General features: G+C 51.4%; 1 protein-coding gene and 1 non-coding gene across 2 annotated transcripts; both read left to right on the top strand.

Moving 5' to 3' along the window:
* LOC130033403 (UDP-N-acetylglucosamine--peptide N-acetylglucosaminyltransferase 110 kDa subunit-like) lies at positions 1-3353 on the top strand. The gene has a single exon (XM_056125102.1). The coding sequence runs from the start codon at positions 1-3 to the stop codon at positions 3145-3147; it is 3147 nt and encodes a 1048-aa protein (XP_055981077.1). The 3' UTR covers positions 3148-3353.
* A 14690-nt stretch (positions 3354-18043) lies between these two features.
* LOC130033679 (5S ribosomal RNA) lies at positions 18044-18162 on the top strand. Its single transcript, XR_008793972.1, has one exon. It is a non-coding gene; the product is annotated as a 5S ribosomal RNA (ribosomal RNA).
* The last annotated feature ends 252 nt before the right edge of the window (positions 18163-18414 follow it).

An 18414-nucleotide genomic window follows, 5' to 3' on the forward strand; every position in this document is an offset into this window, starting at 1 on the left:
ATGGCTTCGTCCATGGGCAACGTGGTCGACAGCACAGAGCCAACAAAACGTACGCTTTCCTTCCAAGGGTTAGCTGAGTTGGCACATCGAGAATATCAGGCAGGAGATTTTGAGGCAGCTGAGAGACACTGCATGCAGCTCTGGAGACAGGAGCCAGACAATACTGGTGTGCTTTTATTACTTTCATCTATACACTTCCAGTGTCGAAGGCTGGACAGGTCTGCTCACTTTAGCACATTGGCAATTAAGCAGAACCCTCTTCTGGCTGAAGCCTATTCAAATTTGGGGAATGTATACAAGGAAAGAGGGCAGTTACAAGAAGCTGTTGAAAATTACCGGCATGCATTGCGTCTCAAACCAGATTTCATTGATGGTCACATTAACCTGGCAGCCGCCTTAGTAGCAGCAGGGGACATGGAAGGAGCAGTGCAAGCTTACAACTCTGCCCTTCAGTACAATCCTGATTTGTATTGTGTTCGCAGTGACCTGGGGAACTTGCTCAAAGCCCTGGGACGCTTGGAAGAAGCCAAGGCATGTTATTTGAAAGCAATTGAGACGCAACCAAACTTTGCAGTAGCTTGGAGTAATCTTGGCTGTGTATTCAATGCACAAGGGGAGATTTGGCTTGCAATTCATCACTTTGAAAAGGCTGTTACTCTTGACCCCAATTTTCTGGATGCTTACATCAATTTAGGAAATGTCTTGAAAGAGGCACGGATTTTTGACAGAGCTGTGGCAGCCTACCTTCGTGCCCTTAGCTTGAGTCCAAACCATGCTGTGGTGCATGGCAACCTGGCTTGTGTATACTATGAGCAAGGCCTGATAGATCTAGCAGTAGACACCTACAGGCGGGCAATTGAACTGCAACCCCATTTCCCAGATGCTTACTGCAACCTAGCCAATGCTCTCAAAGAGAAGGGCAGTGTCTCCGAAGCAGAAGATTGCTATAATACAGCTCTTCGACTGTGTCCCACCCACGCAGACTCTCTGAATAACCTAGCGAATATCAAACGAGAACAGGGAAATATTGAAGAAGCAGTTCGCTTGTATCGTGAGGCATTAGAAGTCTTCCCAGAGTTTGCTGCTGCCCATTCAAATTTAGCAAGTGTACTTCAACAGCAAGGAAAACTACAGGAAGCCCTGATGCATTACAAGGAGGCTATTCGAATCAGCCCTACCTTTGCTGATGCCTACTCAAATATGGGAAATACTCTAAAGGAGATGCAGGATGTTCAGGGAGCCTTGCAATGTTATACTCGAGCCATTCAGATTAACCCAGCATTTGCTGATGCTCACAGTAATCTGGCTTCTATTCACAAGGATTCAGGGAATATTCCAGAAGCAATAGCTTCTTATCGTACTGCTCTGAAGCTTAAACCTGATTTTCCTGATGCTTATTGTAATTTGGCTCATTGCTTGCAGATTGTCTGTGATTGGACAGATTATGATGAGCGAATGAAAAAGTTAGTCAGTATTGTGGCTGACCAGTTAGAGAAGAATAGATTGCCTTCTGTACACCCGCATCATAGTATGCTCTACCCTCTTTCACATGGCTTCAGGAAGGCTATTGCTGAGAGACATGGGAACCTCTGCTTGGATAAGATTAATGTCCTTCATAAACCACCGTATGAACATCCAAAGGACTTGAAACTGAGTGATGGTCGACTGCGAGTAGGATATGTGAGTTCTGACTTTGGGAATCATCCTACTTCTCACCTTATGCAGTCTATTCCAGGCATGCACAATCCTGATAAATTTGAGGTTTTTTGTTATGCCTTGAGTCCAGATGATGGCACAAACTTTCGAGTGAAGGTGATGGCAGAAGCCAGTCATTTCATTGATCTTTCTCAGATTCCATGCAATGGAAAAGCAGCTGATCGCATCCATCAGGATGGAATTCACATCCTTGTAAATATGAATGGTTATACCAAGGGCGCACGAAATGAACTCTTTGCTCTTCGGCCAGCTCCCATTCAGATAATGTGGCTGGGGTACCCTGGGACTAGTGGTGCGCTTTTCATGGACTACATCATTACTGATCAGGAAACGTCACCAGCTGAAGTTGCTGAGCAGTATTCTGAGAAGTTGGCTTATATGCCCCATACTTTCTTTATTGGTGATCATGCTAATATGTTCCCTCACCTGAAGAAAAAAGCAGTCATTAATTTCAAGTCCAATGGACATACTTACGACAATCGGATCGTTCTGAATGGCATCGATCTCAAAGCATTCCTTGACAGTCTGCCAGATGTGAAAATTGTCAAGATGAAATGTCCAGATGGAGGAGACGAGGCCGACAGCTCTGACAGTAGTACAGCTCTGAATATGCCCGTCATTCCTATGAATACAGTTGCAGAAGCAGTTATTGAAATGATTAATAGAGGACAAACTCAGATTAAAATAAATGGATTCAGCATTAGCAATGGACTGGCAACTACCCAAATCAGCAATAAAGCTGCCACTGGGGAGGAGGTTCCCCGTACCATTATCGTGACCACACGTTCTCAGTATGGGTTACCAGAGGATGCAATCGTGTATTGTAACTTAAATCAGTTGTATAAAATCGATCCTTCTACTTTACAGATGTGGGCAAATATTCTGAGGCGGGTTCCCAATAGTGTGCTCTGGTTGTTGCGTTTTCCTGCAGTTGGAGAACCTAATATTCAGCAGTATGCACGAAACATGGGCCTGCCCCAGAACCGGATCATTTTTTCCCCTGTTGCTCCTAAAGAGGAACATGTGAGGAGAGGCCAGCTGGCTGACATTTGCCTAGACACTCCACTCTGTAATGGACACACCACTGGGATGGATGTCCTCTGGGCAGGAACACCGATGGTAACCGTGCCAGGAGAGACTCTTGCCTCTCGAGTTGCAGCATCTCAGCTCACTTGTTTGGGCTGTCTTGAGCTTATTGCTAAAAATCGACAAGAATACGAAGACATAGCTGTGAAGCTGGGAACTGATCTAGAATACCTGAGGAAAATTCGTGGCAAAGTCTGGAAGCAGAGAATATCTAGCCCTCTGTTCAACACCAAACAATATACAATGGAACTGGAGCAGCTGTATCTACAGATGTGGGAGCATTATGCGGCTGGCAACAAACCTGATCACATGATTAAACCCGTCCAAGTCACTGAGTCGGCCTAAATAAAGACAGTATATACAGGAAAAGCACCCCTCGACCGGAGCCTCAGCCTTCTGGGGGAAAGGGAACCAGATTATGAACTTGTCACTCCTCTCTACAGTATCGTGTTGCAGCTGGGTGACACTTGATGAATATAGAATAGCATAGCCAGATTTGCATCTCGCATGTAGGGAGAAACACGAGATGGAAACTGCTGTTCCATGAGGAATCTGCAGGACTTGGCAGTAACCAGATGGTGCATAGGTCTTGGAGTTCTGATCTCCCTTGGTCTTCCATGGGATGGTTAGTATGGAGGGGAGATGAAGATGAGCCAGCCATCAGCCATCTTGTGGTTCTATCGATTGAGTATTCTGGGTTGACTTTGTTATAGTTTGGGTATTGAAACTTTTAAAAATTTTTGGTTTCGGGTATTTTTATTCGTGTGGAGTGGTTATCTTGAGATAGGGTTTTAAGCTAAAGATTGCTCCATATTTTAAGTTTCTGAGCTCTACAGATTACTGGGGACTTTGCTGGTTAGTCTTTTTATAGCTTTTATAAACCACATGAGTCTTAATCAGTGTGTTAGTGTCTGACCTAATCTTTGAAACTCATCAGTGCATTATTGGTTTAGATGATGATTTAAAATTTTTTTCTGATCTGTTTGACATTTCCTTCTCTTCCTCTCCCCAGACTTTAAAGTTTCTCCTGAGATATGACCAACAAAACCCAATCCGATTTGATCATTCCAGAGTGGGTTTTTTCCAACACATTATCTGGTACCAAATGAAAATTCTCCTAGGAGTGATTATTGATTATGGGCATAGTTGTGGTACTGTCATTAATGATGGTATAGATTTTTTATGTAGTTTTGACCTATTTTGTCAGTGCTCTGTTACTTTTAACTGTCCCTTTAGACTGCTTCCAAAAGTGGTAGTTGTGTAATAAGATTTTTACTTTTCTAGTTTAATTTTTTTGAGTTCTGTTTTTTAAATATCAGCAGAAATGAAGTTCCTGGTAAGTAAAATAATTCAGACATTTCAGTAAGTTTCAGTAATACATTAAATAGTTCCCATCAAAATATTTATAGGTAAAGTCTGAAGGATCAGTTTCTAGGGTATTATAACTGTCTCCTGAACTTGGTCTTGGTCTGTGTGGATTCAGCCTCCGTAGTGAACCACTCTGCTATATGGTTTGGACATCAGCTTTGCTGGAGTTTGAGTTCTTGGTTTTAAAAAACATAGGAATTGGGGCCGGAGTGATAGCACAGCGGGTAGGGCGTTTGCCTTGCACGCGGCCGACCCAGGTTTGATCCCTGGCATCCCATATGGTCCCCCAAGCACCACCAGGAACAATTCATGAGTGTAAAGCCAGGAGTAACCCCTGAGCATTGCTGGGTGTGACCCAAAAAAGAAAATAAGTAATTGGCTTCTTTAAAAAAAAACATAGGAATAAAATTATTGAACTTCAAAGGGTTGAGGGCTGGAGATTTAGGCAAGCCAACGTAGGACTGTATGTTTTGTTTCTGCCGTACTGCACATAGACAACCAGTAACAGATATGTTTTGTCTGCTAGCAGTTTTTTAGATTATGTCTTACCAGAGTGATGAGGTAGTGCACCTAGCCTGTAGCTGCAGCTGATGCCTGGATGTACCCTAGCTGACAAATTATTGACTATTAATAACTTGAATTTCTAACTTTTACTGTTAACTAAAATATGAGCGAGGAGTCTCAAATGTAATTCTTAGCCAGAATTACTTGTCAATGAGCTGTGTACCTTTCAACATTTATAAATCAAGAAACATCTGTTTAGGGATTTCTTAATTTTTTTAATACCTGAGTGAGGTATCAGGTAAAAGTTGTTGGGATGGGATGGGATGGATAAACTCAGTTATTTGATGTGGAATAGGAGAGTATTCTTCTGATACCCCTGGGGACTACATGACCTTACAGACATTTTTATATAGCATATTGTTCCTTCTACAAGGATGAACTTTTTGCCTGGCACAAAAAAGTTAAACTGCTGTTTAAAGCTTTGTTTTTTGTAACAGGCTTTTGTTTTCCAGGTAACGTTGTGTGTAAAATCTAATTCTAAATAGAAATTATTACTAGATAGAAAAATAGAAAATAATATTTTTTTCTATTATCAAGAAAGTAAAATGTTTAATTGTGGTACAGAAATCCAGGTGTGTCTTGCGATCTTTAAACAAGAAATTATTTGCCCAGAAAAAGAAAAGTGCTTTTTCCTGTGAACACGTGTTTCTGCCCTTCTGTGGGCACACATGTTCCCCTCCTGTGTGTCTTCCCCCACACACACTGCAGGTGGGATAGACATGGCCGATTCCCTGCTATGGCTGGAACCCCAGAGCTGCCCATCCCAGGATGTCACTTGCTTTCCCACAGCCATCTGCCAGGCCTCAGCTGTGATATCATGCGTGGCCAAGCGCCTTTGCCTCAGGGCACAGCAGGGTGGCACCATCAGGCCTTTCCTAGCACCAAGCTGGCAGCTCCTGGGGCTGTGCGGGTGCTGTTCCTTTAGGGTGCACTAGGGAGCACTCCTGCCTGCATCAGCGCCTGACGGGCAGCGAGGCTGGGTGTGGAAGCAGGGACCAAGAGATGGGGGTGGCCTCCCCTGCTGACTGGCCAAACTCGTTTCCCAGGATCCTTCACCCCGCAGGCCGGTGAGTCCTGAGCCCCAGATGGCTCCTTCAGTCTGAGCTGTTGGGAGCTGGGCAGGAAATAGGCGTCTTGCCTGGAAGGCCAGGGCTGGGGGAAGGGCCACTGTTCTGCGCAGCCTCTCAGGACCCCAGGTCTCACTCCAAAGGTGACAGAGTTGGTGGCAAGGAGCAGGACTGTAGAGCTGCTGAGCTTCTGGAGCTGGACGTCAGGCTCCCCATGAAAGTCAGGGACTAGGTGCCCAGAAGCATTCACCCTGTGCCGAAGGTATAGCTGGCCGGGGCGAGGCCAGCCCTGTCTGGGTTCCTGGGCCCGACCCAGGCATTGGCAGCCTCAGGCACCTTCTTGTCATCTTTCCTCTTGGGAGGTTGCTAGGGATGGTCACCCCTGAAAGACACACGTGTGCCTCTTCCCAACCATCCCGTGAGTGGACATTCTTCCTCTGTGGAGACTGGCGTGTTAGGGTCGTATAAACTGGGGTTTGAGGGCGGGGGGGAAGCGGGAGAATTCCAGAGTAGAACAGTATGCCTCTTCCTCCAGGCAGTGCTCACCTGAATCTCTGAACTTAAATTCTTTTGGGTTTTTTTTTTGTTTTTTTAAGGGGGGGCACACCCAGCGATGCTCAGGGGTTACTCCTGGCTCTGCTCTCCAAAATCACTTGTGGCCTGCATGGAGGTCCATATGAGGTCCTGGAGATCAAAGCTGGGTTGGCTACATGCAAGGCACTCCTGCTGTCCTATGGCTTCAGCCCCTAAATTCTCTTTTCGTCACTCCATCCCTGACTTTTCTCTCAGCTCACAGAATCCACCTCTTCCGCCCCCAGTGTGGCGCCGCCTCCTCGCTGCTTGTGACTTGGGAGCCGCACTTCAGCTGGCACGCCGAGCTCACAGAGGGTAGTGCCCAGCATGGGCCCAATCTGCATGGCTGCAATGGGCTGTCTGGGCCATCTTCCATGCTGAAACACTCAAGACTCCAGCAGGTGGGGACAGGAAGGCCCGCCCATGGGAGACAGTGCGGGCCGGTGGGACAGACTCCTGGCCCGGACCCCCACAGCTCAGCCCAGGCAAGTAGTCCCCATGGGTCTCTCCTGTGCTGGGCACCGCCGTTCCCCTCACACCTGGCAGGGCCGATGCAGGGTGACCCATGTGTCCCCTGGAGGGGACGACCACTGAGGAGGCTGCAGTGGGTGGGGAGGAACATGCCTGTTGCGTGTGGAGAAGGTGCAGCAGAGCTGCGGGCCCAGGGCGGAGCGTGGGCTCCACCACACACTGTCTTCTGGCCATGACCTCCCAGAGAGCCAACGGTTCCCACGGACACCGTGTGCCAGCTTCCACCCTGCCAGCCTGGGTCTCCGGGCAGACCCTCGTGTTCAGCAGCCTGTACCTTGCCCCCGACAGTGCTCTCAGCATCCCTGAACTGGTACTGGCACTCACAGCCTTAAGCTACCCCATGGTTGGGTCAGGTCTGGTCACGGGACTGAGTTGGGGCATTGGGCCGGAGAGTCTGGGGCCCCCCTGGGATGCCCCTTTCTTGCTGCGTACTGTCAGGAGCCACACGCTGGTCCCTCTCCCCAAGATCCACAGGGAAGTGCCCCCTCAGCTGGCTGCCGACCTCCAGGCTGTGAGGACAGCCACGCGGTGTGCAGTGGGGGGTTCCCTGGTGGGGGTCTGCCCTGCCCGCCTGTCTGTGTTCAGAGTGCAGCCCCTCAGGAGACGGAGCTCTGGAGCTGTTTTTAATCCAAGCTCCTGCGGTGGGGTTTTGGGGACAAGTGTGAGGGCAGGCGCCCAGCTCTCCCCTGCCCTGCTGCAGCGCTGCTGGTGGCCATCCCCTGGACAGCACCCTGGACAGCACCGAGGACCTGCACAGCCTCTGGATTGCCTCCTCGGCGCCAGCCCATGTGGGAAGGAGACAGTGGCTGCCCTGAAGGTACCTGAGTGTGCTCTGGGCACCTGCATGACCGGGACACTGTCCCCGTGGCCTCACCAGTCAGCCTGGGCCTGTGTGAGCACCAATCCCCCACCTGCTCCTTGGGGAGCCCCGGAACTCAGGCTGGAGCGAGGAGCTGCTCTCTGCAGGAGGAAGGCTAGGCCTGGCCAGTCGCCCACATCGCCAAAGGACTTGAGGCGGGACGTGAGATTTATTTGGGTCCTTTCCTGCTCTCCTGAGTCTTGCATCTGTGGCAGCACCTCAGCATTTTCCGGGCCCCTCCCTGCCCGCACGGTCACCATTGGGGGCCCTTGTCCTGGTGGGGCAGCCCTGGGAAGAATGTCCCTATCGTCACCAGTTTCCCGAGCGTCCCTATCATCACGTGGAAAAAAGGTCACACGTGGAAAAAAGGTCACATCAGAAAAAAAGTGGTCAAGACCATGCTGCATGGGTGTGTCTGGGTGCGTATGTGTACATGTGTCTGCATGTCTACATAAGTCTGCGTTCATGCGCATGTGTGTGTTCATGTGTATGTGTGTGCTTGCTTGTGTGTGTCTGTGCATGTGTGATTGTGCTTGGTATGGCCCTGAGTTCCGTTCTGACCCTAGAAACGAAGATAATCCTAATAAAAAGTGAATCAACAGTCCCAACAATTGACAACAAGGGTTTGTCGAGCCCCACTTCAGTGATGAGGATTTGCTCGTGGTGGGGCCCCACCAGCACCCCCCTTACCACTTGCCTCCTCACGGTGGGGACCCTGAGGTCGTCTTCACAGGGAGCTGAGTCTGCTCACGTTGATTCCACTTTCCAGGGTTGGGAGGCCACTCCAAGCACACTCCTCCTGGCATGGTGCTCTACTGAGAGTGCTCTACTGTGCCAGAGCCAGCCCTACTGGAATAGGACACAGGTCTCCCTCACTCAAAACTGATCGCCCCCTCCCGCGCTCTCTAAAAGACACACAAAAGTCCCTCTGCTGCTGCTGCAGAGCCTGAGGGCTCCCAGACGGGCCTGCCAAGTCACATCTGGGGGGCCGACTGGACAGGGCTGGGAGAAGGGGCGGGTACAAAGTAGATCTGTCAGTCAGCTTCCTGGAGTTCCCAGACAGAATGAGCAGGGGTGGGGGCTGGGACAGGGAGGGGAGTTGTTTCATAACTGTTGCTGACAGCCTATTGCCAGACTGCAGGAAAGGGGCACAGGCTCCTCCTAAACACCCCAGCTCTGGCGCCCCCAGGGTGCCTTTGTGGGACAGAACAGCAGATGACAAGAACTTGTGTGGGGCTGGTGGGACGCCAGAGCCTAGGTCTCTGCAGGAGCGAGTCTTTGCCATGCCCCCATGCCAAGACTGCACACCGACGATCCGAGACCAGGGAGACCCAGGAGCCCCAACCAACTCCCAGGTCCTCGGTCTAGGCTGACTCCTGAGGAGGGTAGTTCCAGGAAGAGCCAGAGGGGTCGGGGACTTCTGACCCCAGAAGCTGGGACACGCCCCATGAGGGACCTGAGCTGGCAGGGTCTCTTAATGCCTAAGCTCAAAGCACAAACCCCGGGGAGCCAGCAGAGGTGCAGCCACTTCCCTGTGCCGCTGAATGGGTGATCCAGCAGCTTACTGAGCACCAGGAAGGGGACAGTGACTTCCTCCAGGTGGCGCTCCATCTTGACCCCTGAAACCAGGTCCTCTCCTGCTCCTCTGTGCATGGTGAGCGGAAGGAAAGAAGCAGGGTGGGGAGAGACTCGTCCAGTGTCTGTTCCTGCTCTGTAACCTTAGTGGACATCGAGACCCAACCAGCCCTCCAGCCCTGCTTCTTCACAGCATTGGGATACCAAGCTCGCAGGACAAAGATCAGGGGAGAGAAAAGCACAGGGAAGGGTGTCTGGGGGGGACCTCGTAGACATGGGTCCCAGAGCTGAGGACGGAGCTTGTCGGGGCAGTGGGCGGGAGAAGGTGGCTGGGAAAGGTGGCAACGTGCAGCTGGAACCCCATCCACTTTCCTCCAGGGCAGCAACAAGCTCTCATCCTGCTGCCCTGGGTCTGGATGTGCCCATCCACGGGCGGCTGGACTGCAGCACAGGGTCACATTACATATGATGCAGGCAGGCAGGCAGATGGGAAGGCCCCCTTCCAAGGGAACCATTGCAGTGAATTTCCTGGGAAATATTACCAATAGCCCTGAAGTTGCATAAAGCCAACTTTGTAGAAAACAGGACAAGGCCTGAGAAGACTCGGCTGGCCAGCAACACACCCAGAGAAGCCTGGCCCCCACCCTCTGACCGACACGGGCAAGAACAAAAGGAATTTCAAAGACCATCTGCCCGCTCCCAGCCCTACCCCCTGGCAACCTCCCTAGCAACAGACTTTTACTTAGGTAGAAACCCCACATGGGGGCGGGGGTGGGGGGAACCCTCTAAAAGCTGCCCTGAGCACTTACGCTGCTGGCCTGTGTGCCCTTTGCATCTCTGCTCTTGACATGTAATGCTGGGGTCCGTGCAGGGGCTCTCTCTGCCCTTGGAGAATCCCTGGTTCTCTCTCACTTTCCCTCCTTTCCCTTCCTAAAAACTTGCAAATAGGGGCTGGAGCGATAGCACAGTGGGTAGGACGATTGCCTTGCACGCGGCCGACCTGGGTTCAATTCCCAGCATTCCATATGGTCCCCCAGCACCACCAGGAGTAATTCCTGAGTGCAGAGCCAGGAGTAACCCCTGTGCATGGCCGGGTGTGACCCAAAAAGAAAAAAAAAACTTGCAAATAAAATCCGATTTACTTCATTGCTTGTCTACTGGAATTCTTTTCTTTGAGGCTAAAGGAGAACCCAGTAACCCTGGTGAATGGCAGAGGCGGAGCAAGAGAAAGTGACCTAACCCTCCCCACCTCACATAAGCCACCCGTCCCCCCTCCCCCCCACTTCAGTGAATCATAGGCCGTTCTGCAGGACGTGGGGCAGTTTCGGGCCAGAGAGCATGAAGTGAGGTGCCCGCCTTGCCCTGGCTCGCTCCTGGAGCCATGCGGGGTCCCCCAGGCACTCAGGAACCACCCAAGCACAGAGCCAGGAGTAAGTCGGCAGCATGCGGGAGGGGTGCAGGGTTTCCCGAGGTCCCCCACCCAGCGCCCCTTGGACTCTTCACTACTTTAATTGTGTGGTTTTGTTCCATAATGGAAAGGCGGGAATGGCCACAGCCTTGCAGCCACTTCCTAGTCAGGGCCTACAGGGGTGGGAGGAGTTGGGGGCTTGTAGAATAGCAACCCCCCCAGGTGGTGCTGGGGTGAGGTGGAGGGAGTCACGGTGTGAGCCAGGGAGCACCGGGCAGAGGAACCAACAGCTTGTCTGTGGAAGGACCACAGTCACTCCATTTTGGAAAGCCAGACTCCGTTTTGTGCCTCAGGGCTGTGAGTTTGCCACTTAGTAAGCAAAGCACGCCAGTCCCGAGGGCAGGACACACAGCCCGGACACCTGACCAGAACACAAGGATGATTCACGGCAAGGGAAGCCATGTCAACTGCTGTTGCTCAGTGCCCTCCGCTTGGTCAAGCACCTGGCAGGAGGCACCCAGGCACGTAGGCAGGAGGGCACTGGGCTTAACGCCTCTCCCGGAGGACATCGAATTGCTGAGTCTCCAGTGCTCACTCAGGGTTCCAAGTTTCTTAGGCGTGAGTATCTTGCCCCCACGGCAAAGCCTGACAAGCTCCCCACAACGTATTCCATATGCCAAACACAGCAAATGTTGGGATCGGGAGTTCCCTAGCCCTGGGAGGCGCGGAGAGACCAAATAGACACAATTCCTGCAGGAGTAAAAACGGGGTTTATTTAGATCAGCATGCTGGGGCTCCGCAGCATACCCCAAAAATGGACAGTGGCTGAGAGCCCCGAACTTCTTCAAAAGGGATCTTATATAGGCCTTCACTGGCCGTTACAGCAAAGCCCGCGCATTTCATAGCCAATAGATTTGTAACAACATATGCTTTCTTAACCAATCCATTTAAAAGTACCTCACTCCTTAGCCTATAGATTCAAAGATCAGCATTTACGTACATCGATTGTCAGCACAAGCAGGGTTATAGCCGGAATCATTAAGCCTTAGGTAATCTCCCTTGACCATCCTCGTTTTGAGTTACCCAAGTCTGCAGGGTGCTTTAGTGAGACAATACATTTCAGGGACAGTAAATACACCTGAATCCTGTCACACTTGGTTTAGAAAGAAGTTATGCCCTGTTCACTTTCCGAGTCCCCTCTCCCCCAGGTGCAAAGCAGCCAAGCAGTTTTACAGAAAGCAATGTTGCAAGTTAGCTAAAGTACACAAAAATTTGATGCCCTAATATGGATTCTTTCACAACAAGTCTCACGATTGGAGACGTTACTGGGCCGGCTCGAGCAAATTGATGAACAGTGACAGTGGGAGGACAGTGACAGTGACAGTGGGCCCTCCATGCTAAATCCTTGGTATGTGTGTCCTCTGCGCTGAGTGTATTGCGGTGCGTGAACAAAACCTTGAAAGATCATGGAGTTCAGGGGCCGGAGTGATAATACAGCAGGTAGGGCATTTGCCTTGCATGCGGCCAACCTGGGTTCGATCCCTGGCATCCTATATGGTCCCCCAAACATCACCAGGAGTAATTCCTGAGTGCAAAACCAGGAGTTATCCCTGAGCATTGCTGGGTGTGACCCAAAAAGCAAAAAAATAAATAGAGGCAAGCCAGACCTGTGTGAAAGGCAAAATAACCCTGGAGGGGCTGGACCCATATGGTCCCCTGGGCACCGCCAGGCGTAACTCCTGAGTGCAGAACCAGGAGTAATCCCTGTGCATCGCCGGGTGTGACCCAAAAAGGAAAAAAAAAATTTTTAAAAATCATGGAGTTCATGCCCGCTTCAGTCAGCTTAATCAGTGGCTTAATAAATAGCAGTACTCCTACATTAAAAATAAAATACAACCTTGGAAAATCTGCCCTGTCTTTGTGTGTCTCAGTGGGCAACTGAGCTCAGGCTTGCGGCCACTTCACAGTCTAAGCGACCTCTGAGGGGCATGTCAGCTGGGGGCAGGGTGACATAACAGGCCACTGAGGAGACTTTTGGGCAGAATCATGCATGTTTATGCGGGGAAAGGGGTGCACACTGAGGAACACAAGAGCTCACGTGACCCAACCCCCATACACAGGAAGTGGTGGGATGACTCTGTACAGAAGCAAGAAGAGACCCAGGTCAAGGCTGCCCCAAGAGGCTGGAGCAATAGCACAGCAGGTAGAGCGTTTGCCTTGCACCCGGGTTTGATTCCCAGCATCCCATATGGTCCCCTGAGCACCGCCAGGGGTAATTCCTGAGTGCAGAGCTAGGTGTGACCCAAAAAGCCAAAAAAAAAAAAAAAAGGTCTGCTCCAAGCGCCCCATCACTGCCTCTTTGTCCAGTCAGGGGGCCTCAGTCCAGTCTGGCCAGCTCAGGCTCTGCCACATAAAGGGCTGTGACCTGGCCCCAGGGAGGCCTCAGACCTCCTTCCAAAAGATTCTGTCTAAGCTTAGTGACAACAACTGTGCCAGTGAAACATGGACCCCCAAAGGCAGCAGGAAGCAAGACTGGCCTTGGGGAAGGGTGTGTCAGCCCCCTGCTGTGCCTAAAACAATTCACACTCCAGGACAGTTTGAAAGGGTCCCTGCATAGGGACATGGGAGAGAATTTCCATCTCAGATGCAACCAGAAAACTAGAAGAGGGGCTGGAGTGATAGCACAGCAAGTTTGCCTTGCACACGGCCGACCTGGGTTCGATTCCCAGCATCCCATGTGGTCCCCCAAGCACCGCCAAGAGTAATTCCTGAGTGAAGAGCCAGGAGTAACCCCTGTGCATCACTGGGTGTGACCCAAAAATTAAAAATAAATAAATAAAAATAAACAGAGAGAGCTCTGGCCACCCAAATCAGGCAAACTTTTAAGAACCAAGAGGAAGGCGCCTCTGCTGCCTGAGCACATGTGTCGCCCACATCTCCCCTCTTGAGACGTGTACTTTCATGTTTTCATGTCTACTGCTGGAATGTGTGTAGGGGCTCTCTCCGCTCTTGGAGAAGCCCACGCTCCCTTTTGAGTAGGTTACTCTCTACTCTCTTTCACTTTCTCTTCCTCCTTCCCTTCCAAACCTCCAAATAAAAACTGTGTAATTTCAAAAAAAAATAAAAGAACCAAGAGGAAGACCCTGTTTCCCATGTTGCTGCCCTTTCCCTTCCCGTTCCAGCAGCACTTGGGGACTGTCGTGGTACAGACACGGCCGAGTCCAAGAGCCACACCACTCACAACCGGTCTTGAAAATGGCACAGGAATGGCGGTAGGAAACCTTGGTCACAGAGATTCAAGTCTCTTAGAGGGGTGGACCCCAAATTCCCAAGGCACATGCATTTTGCCAAGAAGCACAAGAAGGGCCTGAAGAAGATGGGCCACGAGTTGCCAGCCGAGGCGTCAGGGCTCTGGTGAAGCCCGAGCAGGTCAGGCCCATTACACTGGGAAGAGCAGCCATAAGCTGTCAGCTGGCGTGTACCGCTCACCCCAGGCCAGGGAGGATTCATGCCCCAGGCCAAGGTCTCAGCCTCTGCTGGCCAAAATCCAAGGTTGAAACCGAGGGTCCAACACAGGCTAAGGCTGATGTTCAAATGAAGGCTAATGCCAAGGCCCAAAGTAAGAGCCCGCCAGCTGCCGTTCCCCCGGGTGCTGCCCCCCATCCTCCGCCCCCCCCACCCCGAAACCCCCTCAGAGGCTCCTGACTGCTCATGTGAGTGTGGAAGGACGGCTCCACCTCTGGGCTGTTCCCAGCATGGTCCTCCTGTGCTGTTTGTACACCTAAACCTGAGAGCAAGGGACAAAAAGGAACCAATAAGTGAATTTTCTGGAAAAAAAAAAAGTGCAGTTTACAGAAAACTGAAGTTTTCTCAGCAAAGAGACATTCATCAAGAATCTTTCACCACCGTGCCATAAACTTGCTAGGGCTTGCCTGAAGTTCAGAAACGGTCAGTTTGCTGGTCATAGTTGCTTTTCGTGGGCAGGACAGGCTGGACCCTGCAACTCTCCCCCCAGACAGACTCTTGCGGGGCAGCAGCGTGACCGAGGGTCCATGAGACGGGAGAGAAAATGTCCAACAGGGTCAGCCACACAAAGCCAGCGTCTCCCTTGCGGTCCCTCTCCTGGCCTGCACTGGGCTTTCTCTGAGTACTGAGGGCTTGGTCGAGGCTCCTTGCCCCAGCCTCGGGAAGGTCAGCCAGAGGTTTCCAGAAAGAGATGCCTGTGGGGTTGGCCTCACACGTGTGTCTGAGAATTCTCGAGGCTGCTTCCCTCCCGCCACCCCGAGACACTCCCATTGCCAGCCTTCACAAGCCGGCCAAAGCTTCTCAAGAATCGTCATTTATGGGCCAGAGCAATAATACTGTGGGTAGGTATTTGCCTTGCATGCAGCCAACCCCAGTTTGATTCCCGGCACCTGACAGGGTTCCCTGAGCCTCCAGGAACAACCCCTCAGTGCAGAGCCAGGAGTAACCCCTGAGCACTGCCAGGTGTGGCCCCCAAACAAAATAAAACCAAAGAAACTTCATTTCCAGCTTGTATTGGAAACATTGTCCTTGATGGGAAATATATTAAAGAAAAATCTAGGGACCGGAGCCCTATAGCAGGTAGGGCGTTTGCTTGCACACAACCCACCTGACTTCAATTTCCGGCAGCCCATACGGTCCCCCAAGCCCCACCAGGAGCAATTCCTGAACACAGAGCCAGAAGTATGCCCTAAGCACTACCGGGTGAGGCCCCGAAACAACAACAACAATAATAAATAATCAAGAAAAATAATTATAATAATAAAACTTTGGGGCTGGGGAGCTGGATCATGAGGACTGGAGCTAATGCACACAGGAGTCCCAGGGTCAAGGCCAGACACCACTCAGTCCCCCAGCACTACTCCCTGAGCACTGTGATGGGAGTGGCTCCCGAGTACTGCCAGGTGTGGTCCGCCCAAAAGGAAAAATGAAGGTTACAGTTGCGCCCTGCAACTGGGCCCCTAGGCTCTGATAACATACTGGCTCCACCCAAAGCCTTGGGAATGAGGAATGCCGCTCTCTTTGTCTTACACTGCTCTGTCACTGCCTCCCCTGCCCAGAGACCCAGACTCAGGGAGAATGCCGCAGCCTTGGCGGCCAGCCTCCATTCCATGACGCACACTTTCCGTCCCCCCTTTAGGTCAGGAGCCATGTGGAGAACCTTCTCTCTTGGTTCTGGGGGCCGCTCGGTATCATGCTACGGCTGTCCAGGGGTCTGCGCTTGGCTCCCTCATGCTACGGCCGCTTCCAGCCCTCTGAGCCTGGCTGACTCCTTCACTGCCCAGGTGGTCCCGACGAGAAGTGTTTGTTTTGGGGCGGCACCCACAGTGCCCAGGGGCCACTCCTGGCAGTGCGTGGTGGGGGGCTGGGCCCAGCCCTGCCTGCTGCCCCATGGCTCCAGCTCTCGGCTGCTCACGGGGGGGTTGCTGTGGCCATGGGGAAACATGGGAATGATGTTCAGGTGTCAGTGAATCAGTGGGCACAGAGGGACTTTGGGGTCATCTGTCCCACAACCCTTTGGTCTGGTCTTAGCAGTCTCAGCCTTCCTTCTCCCCCCTGGTGACCGGCACTGACCGCTCATTATCTCCGTAAGCAGAAACATGCCAAGAGGAGCCTAATGGGGGCTGGGCCGAGGAGGTGGTGGGCACTGGCCTGTGGGAGGGCAGTGGACAGCCCTGCCCACCCCCGAGCCTGGTGTTTTCCCCTCTGTCAGAGTAGGTTCCGACTCCTCCATTCACGCCATGCTCAGCACACTCCCTCCAGCCCTTCCCCTCCCAATGGCTCTAACAAAAATCACTTTCCTCTCTAACAAGACTTTTTTCAGGGGGGGTATGGTGCCGACAGCAGGTCAATCTGTACCTGTGAGATGAGTGCATCAGCAGCCTGATGCTGCTGTGCCTTTGGCCAGACCCCAAAAACTTGGGGCAAAGTTTACCAAGAAAGTAAACAGCCAAAAATTAGGTATGTGGGAAACACATCCACAAACCACCTCCGGCTCAGCTATATAATTGGAGGCATGGCCTCTCTGGTTCCTGATTGACTGCTTAACCGCCATGATCCCAGAGACTCAGAAACAAATCTCAAAACCCAATAGCTTTTGGCAGAAATGCGTCCAGTCCCTACAGTGGGTTACCAGCGCCAGGCCACTCCAGGTGGGAATATATTACGTGCCTTAACCTGTTCCCCCTGGCGGCCCGGTGGCCATCATCCTCCAGAGGCCACTGGACAGTCAGGTTTGGGCCCGCAGTGACAAGACACGTGGGACCTCACGGGATGGGGGTAGAGCTGACCCTTTCCTCCTCATCCCAACAAGATCCCGAGTTGCCGCCCACGAACAGCCTCTCTGACTCCTGATCAAGCTGCTTAATGGCCATAATCCCAGAGACTCAGAAACAAATCTTGAAACCCAGCTTCTTTTGGCAGAAATGCGTCCAGACCCCGCAGTAGGTTACTGTCGCAGGATCACCCCAGGGGGGAAAGGGTGCTGTCCCTCTGCCTGCTCCCCCTAGGCGGCTTGGTGGCTGCCATCTTCCAGAGGCCATTGGACAGTCAGGTTTGGGCCCGCAGTGATGAGACACATGGGGCCTCACGGGATGGGGGTGGAGCCAGCCCTTTCCTCCCCCCCCGTCCCAACAAGACCCCGAGTCACTGCCCATGAACAGCCTCTCTGGCTCAAGCTGCTTAATGGACATGATTCCAGAGACTCAGGAACAAATCTTGAAACCCAGCAGGTTTTGTCAGAAATCCCTCCAGATTTAATTGTTAAAATTTCAGAATTCCAAAATCACGTGGCCACTACTGCAGCCATGCAACATCATATGTTATTCATAATCAGCAATAGAAAAAAAAATTGTCTATTGTTACCTTTTCGGCAGATCTGAGTGTTGAAGTAAAATCCCAAATAATAATGGTGGGTCTGGTGTCAAAATATTGAATGTAATCAAAGTAGAGAGAGAGTAATGTGGAAATCATCTGCCCCACAGGTACGGGGAGGTTGTGGGAGGGGGTATACTGGGGTTTTTGGTGGTAGAGAAGGGGCACTGGTGAAGGTACCGGTGTTTCATTGTATGACCAAGACTTAAACCCGAAAGCTTTGTAACTGCTCTCAAGGTGATTCAATAAATAAAATTATTTTTAAAAATGAAAAAAAAAGAGTAAGGTGGAGTTCATGCCCAATTCAATCAGCCTAATCAGTGGCTGAATAAATAGCAGTATTCCTACATAAAAACAAAAAGACATTTTTTAGGGACCATAGACCCAAGATTTAGTAAATCCTACGGCCATACCACCCTGAACGCGCCCGATCTCGTCTGATCTCGGAAGCTAAGCAGGGTCGGGCCTGGTTAGTACTTGGATGGGAGACCGCCTGGGAATACCGGGTGCTGTAGGCCTTTAACTCGGAGAGCCCGGCAAGCTACCGAGAGTATTCGATATGCCAGACACAGTAACAACAAAGTCTCCAATGGAGACGTTACTGGGCCCGCTCGAGCAAATCGACGATCAACGGGAGGGCCTTTACCTTTACCTTTAGTAAATCCTGCCTTCCGGGGCTCCCCCGACAGATAAACTTGGTTGAGAGGTAAAAGATTGAAGCAAATTGAGCTTTGTAGCAACAGTTCTTCAGGGATTTGGGGAAACTTGAG

The sequence above is a fragment of the Sorex fumeus genome, unplaced genomic scaffold (genome assembly GCF_029834395.1).
Source record: "Sorex fumeus unplaced genomic scaffold, SorFum_2.1 ptg000054l, whole genome shotgun sequence".
NCBI classification, from domain to species: Eukaryota; Metazoa; Chordata; class Mammalia; order Eulipotyphla; family Soricidae; genus Sorex; species Sorex fumeus.

Excerpts from the sequence above, each read along its gene's own strand:
- LOC130033403 (XM_056125102.1), top strand. The coding sequence starts at position 1 with ATGGCTTCGTCCATGGGCAACGTGGTCGACAGCACAGAGCCAACAAAA.